Source organism: Leiobunum rupestre, chromosome 6, assembly GCF_980474605.1.
Source record: "Leiobunum rupestre chromosome 6, qqLeiRupe1.1.hap1, whole genome shotgun sequence".
NCBI lineage: Eukaryota > Metazoa > Arthropoda > Arachnida > Opiliones > Sclerosomatidae > Leiobunum > Leiobunum rupestre.
In genome coordinates, this window is record NC_143389.1 from 33,691,661 (window position 1) to 33,708,889 (window position 17,229).

The 17,229-nt window shown below is 35.1% G+C and overlaps 1 protein-coding gene across 2 annotated transcripts in view; it reads right to left on the bottom strand.

The window, feature by feature from the left end:
* exp (expansion) overlaps positions 1–17,229 on the bottom strand; it is a 69,100-nt gene that overhangs the window by 13,924 nt on the left and 37,947 nt on the right. For both annotated transcript variants that reach the window (XM_090178142.1, XM_090178143.1), the window contains exons 3-4: positions 6,811–6,968; positions 4,927–4,999 (exon numbers count right to left, since the gene is read on the bottom strand). In XM_090178142.1, the coding sequence (XP_090034268.1) occupies positions 4,927–4,999; positions 6,811–6,968 (231 nt within the window). The remainder of the gene's footprint in view (positions 1–4,926; positions 5,000–6,810; positions 6,969–17,229) is intronic.

Sequence of the window (17,229 nt, forward strand, 5' to 3'; positions counted from 1 at the left end):
ATCAGGGTGGCTACGGTTCCCACCCGCTCCGTCTCCTCCTGGTACCATCCAAAGTGACCTTCAAGCTCTGCTAGCCGTTCTACGTGACACAAGGGGGGATTTCTTTCAAATTCTCCGACATGGTGTCAATTTCGGTAGTCTTGATATAAAATTTATATTTATAAGAAAACCCGTCCAATTACTTCGCGATAGATTTTTGGATAAGGGACTAATAGTTTTAGGGACTAATAGTTTTTTCAATACTTTACGTAGGCGAAAGTCGCAAGTTTATCAAAGAGGTTTTGGTAATATTAAGCAAGTCAATAACGGCAAAAGTATATATAATATAGGATATAAGTAAACCTATCTTACGAGATAAGTAACGCTAACGTTATTCACTTGAAACATTTACCCTCGCAGGCTAAGACATACTTATAATGACAAATTATTACATCGGAATTTTACATTAAAAAAGTGCGTATCCCTACGCAGGGTAAGTTTTACATTTATCATGGATACAACCGCAAATGTACAACCGTGGTGCGATGTATACATCCGCGGGGTTTGGGGGAAGGAAAATCGCTTTCATGGGAAATGGTTTTGAGCCTGCGTAGGTAAAAGTTTCATATTTATGGCGTAGTTTGATACTTCTCGTTTAAGATGTTGAACTTCTGATAAAGGTAAATCTACAGTTTGGTCGAGTGAAATTTATTTCAGCTTAAGCAGTCTTAACCGTGATACAACGAGGGGTGTTGGCCCAAACTGACGCAAAAAATATAACCACGACTACCGATTCAATATTGAAAACATTTTAGAGAATGTTGTATCGCTAGAAATGAATTGGGTGTAGCCGTATTTAAATTAAGACTAGGCCTTGATTTTTTATTCCGATCGTTGTCGTAATGTCAATTTCATCCTTGAACGTTTTTTTTAATCGAAATGATATACAGAACGCCTTTAATGATTGTAGTGACACCTATAGTCAGTTTATATTAGTGAATTACGCCAGAGGTAATTTTGAAGGTTAACCAATCGTTAGAATTAAATTTTACTCTGAAAAAATAGACACGATTTTAACTTTTCTTAAGCGTTATAGCGTAAGTAACGAAAACTCCATGTGTATTATTGATTAATTAATCTAAAACAAAAGTCTTACTTTTTGTTAGTCAAAATTATCAAGTAATTATTATTCATAATTATGGCCATAAATACGTTTAAGTCTCAAATTCATAAACGAAGCATTGGTTAAAATATTCAATTTTTGATTCTACGTCAAAAAAATTTCGTTAGTTTATCAAAGTAAGTTTTCTCTACCTTTGAACGAATCTACTTTTAAGTAACCCTTGGCTGTTCAGTCAAAGCGGTGTCTTCGATTAGTATAACTAATAGTTAATATAAAGCTGTCAATACGGTAACGTTTACACCTATAAATCTGGTTTATAATTCAATAACTTTTAAAATTAGCGTTGTCTTCTTAAACTAATTAAAAAAAGTCCCATTTAGACTTGTTTAATGTTCCACAGCCTGAGGCTGAAATAAAATCCGTCAGGAATTTATTGAATGCGGGAATTTCTTATTTCTAAATTTATGGTAATTTCATCGTTTTTTGAATAATGAGTGAAATATTTTCGATAAGATATTTCTTACTCTACAACTAAATTGAATAAAATATTTTTGGCTCCCTGCGTGCTGCGGGAAAGTTCAAAACCTTTTTTTCTTCTAATTCGCACCCAAAAAAGAAGAGATATTTGCTAGTAGGCGATAGAAATCTTTTTTCGCCCGCTTTTCTTACTTGTTTAAAACAGTCGGGTCAATAGCTCCCGCCCACTATTATTTTTGGAAATTTAAAGGGGGGGGGCACTTGTAACCCATTAAGAAAGCTGGTTTTCATACCCCCCTCCCACCGAAAGAAAACCATCCAATTATAAGGAAAAGATTACAAGGCGGTTACCAATGCCAATACCCCGGTAATTAGTAGTGACGTCCAAATGAAAGTTTCAGGAACGTAAATGAGGTTATACCTTCAATTTTAAATCTAGTATTTTTGAATAACCTACAATCACGTTATTTTATTTAGCGAACCTGGTGGTAATATCGGTAAATAACATTAGATAAATTAATTAAGCTCAAAAAATTTAGAGATCTTGCTGATGGAACTTTTCAAACAAAGCCTTAAGCAAACCAAATGTTGTCTACTCGGATGCCTCCTTTGGGGTGCAAACGGAAATTATGACGTAGAGGTATATAAATGTGGTTAAGTTAGGTGAGAGTTGGTGTTTGGGGTCTGTAGCCTTCTAGGAAAGTTCTTTGAAAAGGGTGTAAACAATATTTTAATGACTTATTCAAATTTTAAACTCCCGAGAACAAATACGTCCGCCTATGCACGCGAGCTCGAAAAAACTAATTCCCAATTTGCTTCTTTTAAGTTTCGCCAGCTATACAGTTAGTTAACACGCTCACGTGGGTGTGGGTGTTAGTGGCGAAGAAACATTTCAATCGTGATCAGGGGCGCGGATCTTGGCGAATACCTCAGAGGTTGATCAACCGATTCCACCAACAAATATTAGATTTTTGCACCCATATAGCGTTAAAAAAGACTCGTTCGTGAGACCAATAAATTTTACGAATTCCTAGGAACTAATGAATTTTAAGCGCGTGTATGAATTCCTTCGGTAAATAAATCAAGAGTGTTTCACATGAGGGGAAAAGTTAAAAAGGGGGAAATAAAACCCAAGTTTTCATTTTAAATTATACACGTTTTTTTGGAAATTCCAACAAATACGTTTTATTAGGGCAGAAAATTAGTAGTACGAATCGTTTTACCTCGTAATCGACTTTTAACAGTTGTTTTTAATATACCAATTATAGAAATGTTTTAACCGAAATAGATTTTAGAATGTAAAAAAAAAGTCATTACTGTTCACTATTCTCAGAGTATCTTATTACAGTTAGTGATTTTTAAAACATACCCTGTACAATCTTAGACGCATTGCGCATTCATTTGATTCTTTACACATTTCAGATATTAAGTTAAGTTCAACCTACATTATTATAATTATATTTAAAGGAATAGTTATTCTTCGGTTTATTTCAAATCAATCCCGATAAAAAATGAGTTAAAAGTGAAAAGTTAAAATTTATTTTATTATGGTTACCTAGATTTATCTAAATTTTACCGCGAGTTAAATTTACCGCATACTACAATGATAGTGTTGCCAGTCGTTTTTTTTTAATAAGATGGAGAGGTCCACGTTTTAGCGCGAATTAAAGTCTACAGGCTGTACCTAATTTGTTAACTAAGATGGGAAATGTTAGGTTAACCCTGTCAGGAATGACCTCACAACCAAATTGCGCAAGAGAATTTCGGTGCATGATTGAATAGCTTTCTTTCATTGGTATAACCTTTTTTAGAAAAAGGGTGATTCTAAGCCGTGGTACCTATACATCCGGTTATATACAGACTGAGACGGTATACCACATTTTTTTATCGGACCATATGAAAAGGAACATTAGAAATTTTTACGCAATGATGTCAGGGTTGGCTTTTTTTCTTATATTGGATTTTCGACGCTTCATCCAGAGGATAATTTTGTTCTCGGTGGCAATAAAGTAAACACAACGGCACTTTTCTTTCTCTATTTCCAGTAAAGAGAGTATACGTTTAATTAGAACCGGTCTATGGTCGTATTCATTGTCGCTCGTTAGGGATCCCTTCTCGTCGGTGACGACCCGTAAACGGAAGTGCGTGAATGAATTATATCTGGAGTGACTCATACCATGAAGAGGTTAAAGGTACATTACACCATAAGAAAGTTACATAAAATTCGAAAAAAAATAGTTACATTTTTAGCCGTACAATTGGTTTTTGAGATATTAAAATTAGGGAATATGTAGATTAGTCCATCATGAAAAGGGATAAAAAAATTGTTTAGGGTTTAGCTTTTTCATCCCTTTTCATAATGGGCTAATCTACATATTCGCTAAATTATCATATTTTGCAATGCAGTCCATAGGTGGTTCCTTTTAACTTTACATTGAGATATTTAACTAATGAAATGGTAGCTATTCGGTAATGTCACCGACGCGTGAACTTTAACCTTTGAGTCTTTTGTGTAGTGTGCAATAACATTGTTATTACTCAAATAGAAACTTAAGTTTTGTTTTATCTAAAATTATATAATTTGGACAGGTTAAATACTTTTTAAATCTCAACGTTAAAGCTTTTTAACTCAAATTTATAATGTTTTTTTTTATAGAAAGGTTTGAACCGTACTGACTAATTTCCGCCAAAATGGTATAGTCCCATTGCATTTAGTTTTCATGCTATTGTGCGAATATAAACAGGGCGATTGAAATTGGTTTTGAAAACTAAATATAGCATGTTGAAAGGACTATGCAAACAGCTATAAAATACGCTCCATCAGAATTACCAGTCGAAGCTAGTTCGCGAAACAACGCTGCAGAACCGGCTTTATAACTAGTATCTTCGTATCTCGTTTTGATCGCGCGGTAAACAACTAATTAGTAATTGGGTTTAACTGTCGTTTTGATAGTGGCTTCCGAGTCTTCGCGTAAGAACCGAGGATTTTGAAATAATATAGCCTTGAAATTTCCTGGTTCATTATCTTAAATGACCTTTCATTAAACGGGAAGTTTTGATAATCGGAAATATTTTTGGAAAACTGGGACAATTGCGCAAAGATGTACCATTGTTATCCCGAATGTCTAGGTTGACGGGGATGCCGGGAAAGGCTCAAAGGTAACGAATGGGGTCAACACATCCCTTCCTCTTCCATAATTTAGTTTGTTTTCATCGAACAGCCCTTTTTACACCCCCCGTTAACGAGACTAAATGCTGGTTCAAGGGATGGGGAAGAAAGCTCAAATAGACTGAGGAGGAAAAATGTATTTTCGATATTTAAAAAAATATTTAAAACAAAAACGTACATGTCCGATGTGTCGTTTGACGTCTTCTGTTTTGGGATCTCTCATTGGATTGTCGAAACCGCAAAGACCGATTCTGAAAAATAAAAATAAGCCAAATAAATTTACGTCTCAAAAGACGTAAGCCAATGTTCTAAAGGGTTTGATAAATACTAAAGGTTAAATTCCCTTTAAAGCTAAAACAAGAAACCACGCGAGACTAGAGATCTTCATATACATACTTAAATTCAGCCGACATTCTAACCCCTTTTTTAATACAGGATATTTCCCCCAAATAACGAAAAATTATCATAAGAAACTGGTTTGGGTTTGGCTCGGACGCTGACCAACGTTCACGATTATGTATGTATATAGAAGTAGGTGAATAAACTATCAGAATTCATCTCCATTTTTCTTTCAAATAAATTAATTTCTCGCGAACAGATGCTACGGTGTGATACCACGATAGCAGAAAATGGAGAATGAAGCATTCTTGCGAGAAAGCGTGAACAACCCTTTCTAAGCGAGATGAGAATCTTATTCGCACAAACATATTTCATATTACCATCGTCTTATCGTCGTAACATTAGAACGGGCCACCCAGTAGTAAAAGCTAAGACTAACCTAAAACTAGTAAGGTACATAAACAACCTTATCGTTTCGAGTACAACTAAAATATCAGGTGACGTACCGCAATTGAACCAACGATATTCTAAATTTAATTGACAGGTGCGAATACGACCTAAATCCCCTTTTAAAATAGCACGCGGATACAAAAAGCGAAAGACGACCTCCAAAGGTCAACTACATCGTGCAGAAGCTAAATAAAATAAAAATAAAAACAGTCTGTTCGAATTCTCACTACGATGACGTTACGCTACGGAATATACTGCTCTTATATCCCTTAAATATAACATAGGCAACGTACAAATGGAAGCTAGCCACAAATGACCGAAATCCGAACAGGTTCTATAGAAACGTTCCTAGGTAAATTTGGTCAAGATGGCGGCCATCGCTCCGAGGTGCGACCGGGTTCCGAAAATTAAATGGACACTACCCTCTCACTATTCGCTTACACTTTTCAGACAATGCTTACAAAATATTTTCAACTCATTTGGCCTAATACTCTTCAGAATATGCTTACAAAACATGATTTAAGACTCATTTAGCCTAATGCACTTTTCAGATGTTTGCAAAACATTGTTTAAGGCTCACATCACCTAATACACTTTTCAGACGATGCTTAGAAAATGGGGCTTACACTCCTATCAAACCAAAAGTTAACCATTTAAATAACGTGCGACAAAATGACCTTTTACTAAATCCGGATTTTTTAATCACCGATTGAAAAGGGTATAACCTAAGTTGTCGACTGCTACACCACTGCCAATTTCTTCTACAGACTGATCAGAAAAATTAACGATCCAAATTGACCTAAAACTACACCAGAGGGCAGTTAAATTATTTCCTCCAAAGAGGAATAAAAACTTGGCATAATAGTTAAGTTACGAGTTAGAATATAAATAAAATTTCAATTACCAAAGAATTTATCGCGTGTGTTGACCTTAATTGACCCTACCAATCTTAATTTTGTTTGAAATTTATTTAGTATCGGTAGCCTTATTTTCTTCCAATAACCATTTAAGCATTAAATTGAATATAAATCGCACTGGAAATCAATCACCCTAAATGCATTAAATTTAAAAGGGTGACATCATTAACATAAATGCATTATCGAAACATAATTTATAAAGCAACGCGCCGACGATGGAATCAAAGGTCTCGAAGCATCCGGATTTTAATTAGGTTTTTACGAAAGACATCGTCGCGTCGCTCGGTTACGACATATCATAGTCAAGGAACAAATTCATAAAAAAACTAATTTAAATAAAAATGTAGAAAGTATACCTGTATCCATCGAACCCGTCGTCAGAGCCATTGATGGTTAGAACTGGCGCTCGGGCGTAAGCCTTGGCGACCCTTCTGTTACGTTCCATGCAAATGATTTTGGCCCATATTTCGTCATCGATTTGCTCCCATTTATTTAAAACTTCTTGGATGTGATCCTGCAAAAATTCAATAATTAAGGTATGATTAAAAGAATCATCTTATTTAAAAACTCAGCATCGAAAATGTATTAAGGTGAACAGTTATCATCCGCTTACATAAAGAACGCAACTTCGATTCTTTTCCTCTTTGTGGTAGAAAGGGGGAAGGTATACATGGGTAAAGGCTGTGTGGGTGTGGTTTATCTCATAGGGATCACGAGAATAACACTTATACCAGAGTATTCTCTTTACCCCTCATGCTAGCACCATCTGAATATATCCGGTTACTTGAACATTTGAGAATACAGAAGAAGCTAACACGCCGATTTTAGCCAATCGATAAACTTTAAAAATTTATTTAGATCCAAGCGTATAGACATAACCGGATCACGATTTCAAAATTTAAGACCTTTAAAACAACCGTCTTTAAACTTATTTGGCGTTTACATCGTGACTTAGCAGGCGTATTTGGCGTGTTAAATTTATATAAGTCCCGTGTATAGTTTACAAATATTTGAAATAAACCTATCAAGTCAGAAACTCCGCCTTATTTATTCCTTTCAGAATGAAAATTCAACTTTATAAATACGCCAAGATTTATTTTTTTGGCCAAAATTGGGAGCTTTAAACATGACGTAGAAGCAAAATTCCAGACGATAACATCGTAAAAAAAAAACACCCCAACAAATTCCCATTTTACCTGTAAATCTAATTAAGCTGATGAAAGCCCCGAATACAGTTGATACATCGCTCCATTATTGCCCAAAATTACCGCGAGTTATACAAAGGTAAAACAAAGAAAAGAAATTAACAGGAGGGCTTTTATCAAATTGGGACTATTTGAAGATCGGAGATGTTACGCATCGAATCACCCGTCTGTTTGTTACCCAAAATAACCGACCTTTAAATTTGAAATAAAAGACTATCTAGTCGAAATAGAATGAAGGCATTTCATCCTGAGGAGCGCTCGCTCTATTTTTGATGGTCGCTCGTTACCAGCATCGTCGTATCTTGTTTTCCCTTTCAACCGTTTAAATCGTTAACTTTTCCTTATAGGGGGTACGGGGGGTACGCCACAATGAATGGAGCCCGCATTCTTACGGCGGTATCATCGAAATTAAATTTTATCTCATTTATTAAAAGTCACGACTGTCCTCGGCATTCATATTAATTCGTTTGTTGTTTTGTCACATCTTTAATCTAATTTTAAACTTATCTTTCTTAATGTCAGTTATTATTTATATAAGGGCGAATTTATATAATTGTTTAGCGTTTAGAGCTTCGCCACGGGGTTTAATTGACTCCTGTTAATTTAAAACTTTGCATTAAAATGAGTAAAATTACTGCTATGAATGTTGCTAGTTGTTGTAGTGATCAACATTTTATCAAGACGCGAAAATGAATACCCTCATTTCGTACCTGTTTTGTTTTTAACAAATTATTTTTATAATTTGAACAAAATTTAAACAAAATATTAAGTATGAAATTTATAAAATTAGCTTTATGTTAGAAGATAAGATTAGTTTATAACAGAATAACATAAATTATTTGTTTTTTTCGGTTCTACTCTAATAATTTTCGGCGGGTCTGCTGGGAAAAATAACTTATCGTCGTCTATTATCAAAACTAAACGTAAATATAAAATGGAAATTAACAGGTGAATGTAATTTCCCACATTTATCCCATAGCGACGTATGTAATTAGAATCTGTAGCGTTTAAGAATCAAATCACAATTGAAATCAACAGGTGTTGAAAAAACCTAAAATACGCCCGCGAAATCTCCGTGAAGCGTGAAATATCGAAGTAAAATTATTTAACCAAACCTGTCCCACCCGCGCGTACCTACGCCCAATTCCCAAAACGCAGAAGTATAAAGATATTAACTTTAATCAGAGCAGCAATATTACAAATCCCCCGATGCGTAAAATCGATTTGATTTTTTTCGGATTTTTTTCTTTTATCTCTCCGATGAGAAATATGATAAATAAAACGAATGGAAAAATCATTCGCATGTTCACCGTTCACTGTTCCTTAAGCTTTACCGGAACACGTCAGTACCGAAGCAAAGATAATTACTAACTTTCCAATGTTTACTTTAAGGGGAAGAGATTTTTCGCGAACGTAGTGGGCGAAACAAATTTGCAAACGCAAATTTTGCCACCACGAAAGTGTCTAGGGCTAATTCCGGATTCTACTTACGTCCGAATAGAGTCTAATGACCCTTTCCCGATATTCAGAAGTGTTATTTAAGAATGGAAAGGGTTCACGTTTTATTTTTTCAGAGGAAAACGGCGGAACCAATTGTAGATCGCGAACAGCGAAAAATTAATTTGCGAAACTTCACGTATATTACTGGTTTTTCACTTTTCAGGGGCTTAATTTGCGTCTTTAAGTACATATGTTAGTAATATTTAGAATCTATAATGGCGATTGCAATTAGGAAACACTTCGTGTAGAGAGTCACGAGGCCGAAAAACAAAACGACCATATTTAGCGCCGACGTTTTATTAAAATACTGGAATTGTTTCAAAGCTGATAATCCTGGTGATAGATAACAAACTAACAAATTTCGTGGCTTTGCTTAAACTATCTAATAAATAAAATAATTTAGGATTTAGCTTCATCAAATGACGCAATTGTGTGGTATAGATTGATCTAAAAGGAATGGGCGTGGATAAATATGTTTCACAGCTTGCTCGCGCGAGAAGATACTTCACTTTGAACTTAACCTTATTCAGTGGTTGGACTAGCAATTTAAGTAATATGAAGTTCCTATATATGGTAGATAAACCAATTTTCCATTTCTTCCAACGGGTTTAACAGCAACAAGGGCTGCTTAAAACCAAGAAGTAGTAGAATATTTTTAGATTTATATTCTACTTCTTTTAACTTAAAATCGTAATATGTTCACGTTACGATTATACACCAAAATTAATTACTGTATCAGGACAAAACGCGCAAATCCCGATTTAAATTAGCAGTCCTCGATAGCAACCACTAACACGAAACTTGTATTTTCATCTTTTGAACTTCGTCATCAATTCAAACGTATAATTTAAAGAATTACACCCTCAATAATATATTTAAAGTTGAAACCAACAGCTGCCTCTAGCGTTATTTTTAGGCTCTTAAATTTAATACGACAGAGCCTTTTGTCCAATGCAGTAAATTATACAGTTCCCAAAACACGCGAAGTGGTACGGACCTACTTTCACACAGCATTTTTGTTTCCATCTCCGAATCCAATTCAATAAGTTGCCGCGATTCATTTTATTCCTTCTAGAAAAAAACCTGAACTCCGCCTCGTTTTGAATGTAGGAAAAAGATCACAAAAGTCACCGTTTCCGGTATTTATGCAAAAAATATAACAATCGCCGGTTCCTTCGGGTTCCAACACCGAATCGTGATAGACACGTTTCTACGATTGGTTTTTAGGTTATTGGCCTTTGACGGTAACAACACGAAGGAACTAGGATTCGTGACTAGAAATTAACAGATCGGCGTCGATTCGCCAAATATGAGTGAGCGATGATGAGAAAAACTTAAGAGTAGATTCCGTTTTACACAAGTTATTTCAGAATTCTGAATTCACAAAAATGGAAAAGCTATTTTTGGGGTCAAAAAATTCGCAAAATGCTCTTTGGCTCGTCTCAAAATATAGAGTAACAGCAAAAGCGAATAATTTGAGTCTTAATATAGTATTCTTCTTGCTAGGCTGTTAATATGTACACTGTTCAAAAAGTCTTTGCCCGTGGGAGATTTCGAACATTTTCGCCCGTCATTTCTTGTATAGTTGCATCAAGTTGAAGCGGACATCGGTAGTAGATAAATAAAATGTTTGGCTACAAATTGGCCAAAATAATTTTCTGGATAGACTTATAATTTGGCCTATTTTGGCCTAAAAGAGGGGGTGTCAACTTTTTTATTTTTGATCTCAGGTCATTTTAAACCCGATTTTCGTGTTCTCCGGGGTTGATTTATATTTAGAAAGTGTTGGAATTATTCAAATCGACGCATTGGTTCAAAAGATATTAACCAAAGACGTTTTCACAGAAATTGAGAAATATCTAAAAATCTCACCAATACATTTAAAATAATATATGTTGACGGGTTTTGTCGCCATCTATAGTTCCTAGAAGTAATATTTTTTGTTTAATTCTAAATATGTAACAAATTGAAGGTTAACATAAATATTTTCTGGCGTCGCCCCTGTTCGTTTCTCAAATGAGCACATGAAAACATTTATTATTTTAAATGGCTTGGTGAGATGTTTAGATATTTCTCAATTTCTGTGAAAACTTCTTTGGTTAATACCTTTTGAACCAATGCGTCGATTTGAATAATTGCAACACTTTCTAAATATAAATCAACCCCGGAGAACACGAAAATCGGGTTTAAAATGACCTGAGATAAAAAATAAAAAAGTTGACACCCCCTCTTTTAGGCCAAAATAGGCCAAATTATAAGTCTATTCAGAAAATGATTTTGGCCAATTTGTAGCTAAACATTTTATTAATCTATTACCGATGTCCGCTTCGACTTGATGCAACTATACAAGAAATGACGGGCGAAAATGTTCGAAATCTCCCACGGGCAAAGACTTTTTGAACAGAGTGTACCTTCGTCAGGCTCCCGCTGATTTTTTAAAAGTTGAGAATTAATTCCTATAATATTTTAATTATCTGAAAGTATTGCTAAATATGACAAAAAATGTCTTTTGGAGGGTGATTTTTACATTTCATTGAATAGTAAATTTTGAGCCACATTCTTTGAACCCACGACGGTACATAGTTTTACGCCCAAGATGAATAACCCTTTGGTAAAAGTTTAAATTTAAACAAATGCCTAATAAAGATATTTTCAAAATTATCCCTTTAAAATTAAATATTAATATGATTCCTTTCAGATCCAAGCTTTATCGGACGTCATAGGTCACAAAGGTCATAGAGTACGTCTTCAAAGTACCATCTTGGTCTGCTTTTTACACCTAAACGTTGAGACGTAATAATATTAAATGCGCCATTTAAAATGTAATAGAATATTCTATTTTAAGGTACACCTGCCCCATAAAAAACCGTAATTTGATTTCCCGCATATAAAGACAATTTTTTACGTTAAGAAAGTTTCTGTACTTCCTTTTCAAATGATAATGTACTTACTTGGAAATTGGTTTTAAATTAAAAAAGGTGTAATAAATGCAAAAATAGCACTTGGAAAGGGGTGATTTTTTATCAAAATTATCTTATTTAATACAGATTCATCGCGCACAATAAATAAGTACGCTTACACATTACTTTCCCATCTTAAAATAAACACTGCGTTTCGGCTCATTGATTTTCAAAATATACGGCAGATAGAAATCAACATCGGAGAAATCGACCAAATCAATTGATTCGGTCTAATTTAGATTCCATTCTTTGATCTATTGATATGAAATTTAGCCGAACATAATGATCAAGAACGTAATTTGGTTACCGAGAACGTAAGAAATCCTTAGTTAAATTCATAAAATTAACCTTTAACGGAATCAAGAACGTATTTGGTTACTGAGAACGTAAGTAGCCCTGGCAAATTAATTTAACTAATAAAAATTGAATTTACCGACTTAATTTATAAGTCAATTAAAAAGTGAAATTGAACTTTTCCATAACTAATTACAGACAGAAAACGTTCTTACGACCGATACTAGATGGCGCTGTGCTATTGAAAAAGCCAAGATTTTCCGTATGAAGGATAAGTATGGAAAATAACCTCGTACGTTCTCAATAACCAAAATAGATTCTGGCTTTACTAACAGATATGGCAGAATCGTCTTAATTTGAAAGTCATTTATAAATGGGGGGGGGGATGAATTGTTCCACAACTTTTCGCTAATGATGGCAAACAACTATTAAATTTTGGCGTTCGAAAATATAACGAAGGCATTTTATAAAATGGTTTAAAAAAGGGTTGGAGGGTCTAAATTACTCGCTATTATCTTAAGGCGAAATATTTCAGCCTCGGGCAAATTGCGAAGAAATTATAAACACGGGATTGGTTTTATAGAGACACTGTATTCCCCTAAAACTGGTATCAGCGAAAGGGATATCAGCGAAATAATGAAAAAAGTCTGGGTTTAGGTTACCAGGCAAGTATGCTAAGCGACGTAAGATCGGCCGACCGTGGAAGCGGTTATTCAAAGAATAAATTGGCATACAACGACACACCCTAGCGGACGATTGCGGAACCCGCTTAAGGCACGCTTTGAGACGGGGCAAAAAGATCGCCATTTTTATATACCTATCGATTTCAATCCAGAGTTGACAACTGATGAAGTTTCCGCGAAGGTTAAATTGGTCGATTTGAAAGAAAAATTCCGCGAGTTCTCGTATTGAATTCGCGAATAAAATTACGGGTCTAATCGACGGAGGAAAAGAAAGAATGTAGGCCATTGTAGTCACCGAAAGTTGACAGTAATTACGGAGCTCGCGTTAAAAGAAGACCGCTTTTCTTTTATTTCGACAAAATACCTTGAAATTGTTCAAATTGGATATTGAGGTTTTCTTAATTTTTCGCGTATTTGTAAAGCGGGTTTTCCAAGCTCGTTTCCTCTTTCACCGTAAAGCAATAAAATAATGAGGCTTTATTAGTTTTACTTAAGTATTAAAACCAATAATTTTTATTTTATAAATTGAACCGGTTTGAATTTGTCAATATTGAGAATTAAGAATTTCGGAAATATGGGTTAAAGCGAGGTTGAAAGTAAACGCTTTCCGTAGACAATATGTTTCTAAATAATCCTCTTGTGACGTCAATCAAAATATTCATAATCATTCTAAATATAAATTCATCTAATTTGTAAAAACAAATTTGGTTAAGGAAGTTTTAGCTAATTCGGCAACTAAGTGGGTTTAATTTTTTCATATTTGAAAGCAATTTCTGAACCTACCCGAAATAAAACGTTATTCAGCTAAGCAAACCCAAATCTAAATTAAAACTTGTCGTTCCATTACTAATTAGAATATTTCTATGGACAAAATGGCGACCCAACCCAACTATATACCCCCAAAAATCTGCGGAATTTCAATAGATCAATTAAGTTAACAATTTCGTATTCAGACACCGTAAAGCATTTTTGCACACCTATTTTAATGAGACGAATTCGCGGAGTCAAGTCGGATTTAATCTCGATTGAAAACATATTCGGAATTTAGTATTCAGACAACGAATTTGGGCTCCGTCTAAATCGAAGTAAAAAATAATCTAATGAAATTTAAAACGCTTTCTTTCCACTGGGTAACAATATATACCTTTACAATTTTTCGCGCCAATTCTTATTTTCTTCGGAACTGGGTCCATCGGCAATTCGGAGTTAACGTTTGCACGAGCCGCTTTGGAAGTAGGTAACGGGTTTGCTGCTCAGCCCTAAATGTAGACCGAATTCCGGAGTTAACGAGCTATAAATTATGGCACCCCTATTCCACGTTAGAACGTATTTTCTTTTTCGCTTCATATGTGTCGCGACGGAAGCCAAAAACAAGAAGTCGCCTCAACAGAATATTACATTTTCGGTTTGATAAACTAATGGTTTCAAGGAGGGTTTCGGACAGACTGGAAGTGAAATATTGTTAGCCGCGTGATGAAAATTAATTACCAGATAACGATTTTACTCCACGCGAAAACCAGAGCGAGATATTTAAGTGGGGGTGACATTTCGACAAAACCGATAGGAACAAGAACTGTCCTTGGCCAAATATACCTCTATATAATTCTTACCGCCTGCACAATGTTACCATTCTTAAGGAAAAAAACGCCCAATTGCGCGCAAATGTGCGCTGAATGTGGCGAAAATATTTCAATGTAGTTTTCCTAATTATAATTTTAGTTCTGCTCGAGATAAATCAAACTACATAAATAGAAATATTCCATGTTGGTATACAATTTTTGATCTATAAGAGGAAGCATGGGTGACGTCATAGAGTCATGTCACTATTGTCCCTTGGTGTTCCATAGAAAATACACAAAAGGAAGAGAGACATTTTAAAGCCTTACCAAAGCCAGTATCTAGTTACTGAAGCTAGAGGATTTGCGTGGGGTACTTCCAGTTGATATAAACATCTCGACAATAGACTAAGAACAAGTGGCTAATCCTATATAGTTCAGTGTCGTATACAACTTTACAAGGGGAGGATTTCCGCGACCGTACTTCATTTTCACCCCTTCTCGACGCCTACTCTGAACTTTTACCTTAACAAATTTACGCCACTAATTTAAACGGAAATTCTTAACAATTTGTGCAAGTATTGTATTCTAAAGCAGAATTATCTGGCAACTCGGCTACAGGTATGAAGTATAGATTTCATTCTCCAGCGGGTTTCTTTGGAAAAGTCGACAGGACAACTTTATTGTGAGCATCATTTTTATCCGAGCAAGTAACTACACCGATTCTCCAGGATTACCTTGGCCCGCATAACCAGTCGCGTTCGCCGATAACGAAACAAAATCTCGACATTATACATTTTTATCATACAGCGAAGAGAGACAGAGGTTAAGACCTAGTTCCCGATGGTTCCGCTAGAGGGTACGGGTTACCGATAACGTTAAATATCCAGATTTATATATTTAAATACGGGTAGTTTTAATTACACTTGGCAACTAAACACGAGTAAAACGGTATCCTATTGTTCTACGAAGCATTCAATTCGTTACATATTAAATGAGAGATGTTTTAAATTCACTAGAATTACGCTCAACGAACCGGGTACGTTCAAATATACAACGCTGGAGGTTAATTATCTCGACCTCTCGCTTGTTAGACAATCGAGACATTTCAGAAGAAAAAACAGCGTGTAATTATAATTAAAACACCACGGTTTATTTACCTTTTCAAAGAGTATTTAAGTAATTATATTAAATACTTGTTTTAAACGCTTTTTAAAAAAGGTAGGTCAATTAAGGTCGCGGTTCTACGCGAAAAGCAACGAAAAGAAGTGCCACATTCTACGGGAGAAAGTGAAACGCCATTTTACGTAAGATAAAATAGTTCACTCTCCCTTTCCAAGGTTAAGTGACCTCTTTCCCACACTTTCACCCTCGAACTACTTGACCTCACCACCTTAGCGAGATGTTTCGACCTCCACTACACGTTTGCGCAATGAAACCAAAATTATTGGCCTTAAGCTACATTTTCGATACGGAACGTCAAGAATATTCGAGTGATCATTTGCGGGCAGAATACCCGCCTCGTGATTCCCTGATGAAATACCACGCCCCCTTCACTCCCCCCCGTTCTCTTCCCCCTTTTTCCCTATAAGGCAGAATATCTTACGAGAATCATGATCTTTTCACGCTGTAGGCGGAGAATATCTTACGGGAATCATGAATACAGAGTCTGTAGTCGCAGTCGCACATTCTATGTTAGCCTAAATACATTCTTTGCAACGTTAGTCACGGATATTAGGCTTCTGATTGCTACACACTATCAAAACATCTAGGATAGCTATAGTCCGTTAAAAATACTCGTGGAGGTAAGATGAATATTAAAAACAGCTCGGTTTGGATTTTTTAAACAAAAACTTGATTGACTGGCAAATTAAAATCGGGGCATTTGATTCGAAAAATTATACGAGGAAAATTCCTTCAATATTTAAAAGAACCTAAAAGTTTTTCCTACGTGTTGTTTACGTTCTTAATTTTTAGCAGAAGTTCGCCCTGTTGATCTTGAGATAAATATATATATATAGATCAAAAGCGGCATTTATCTTTACAAAATCGTATACGTTACGTTCAATAATGCCCTAAAAAAGGAAACACTTTGGAAAAGCCCGCATTCGTATAGGTTATGACCTATTTTGGATATTTATTAAAGATATCGGGAAAATGTTCCTCCATTTTGTCAGTAATTAACATTTTTAGTTATGTAGAATATAGGGAGGTTCTATTGAATTATTTCACCAGAAGTATATAATCTGGTGTGAGAAGTATTTATCTTCCTATACTGCTAACGATTTTGAAAACACTTGGGTATAAAAATTGTACGGGAAATAATTAAATTAAATATTTCGGGGGAAATTTGGTTTATCCCTACGCACTTAAATTTTACATTTACGAGCTTCCCGATCTTAGTAAAACTGTAAAGTATTTCTTACGCGCAATACACCTGGTGCTCAAATAAACCTTAATCACATATAGGTGGGACTTTTTAAAGGCCAAGATGAGCACACAACTTTGATTAAACCTGACGTTAATCACGTTATTAATGAAAAGATTAACGTCATGATATAAGATAATTACCGTCTA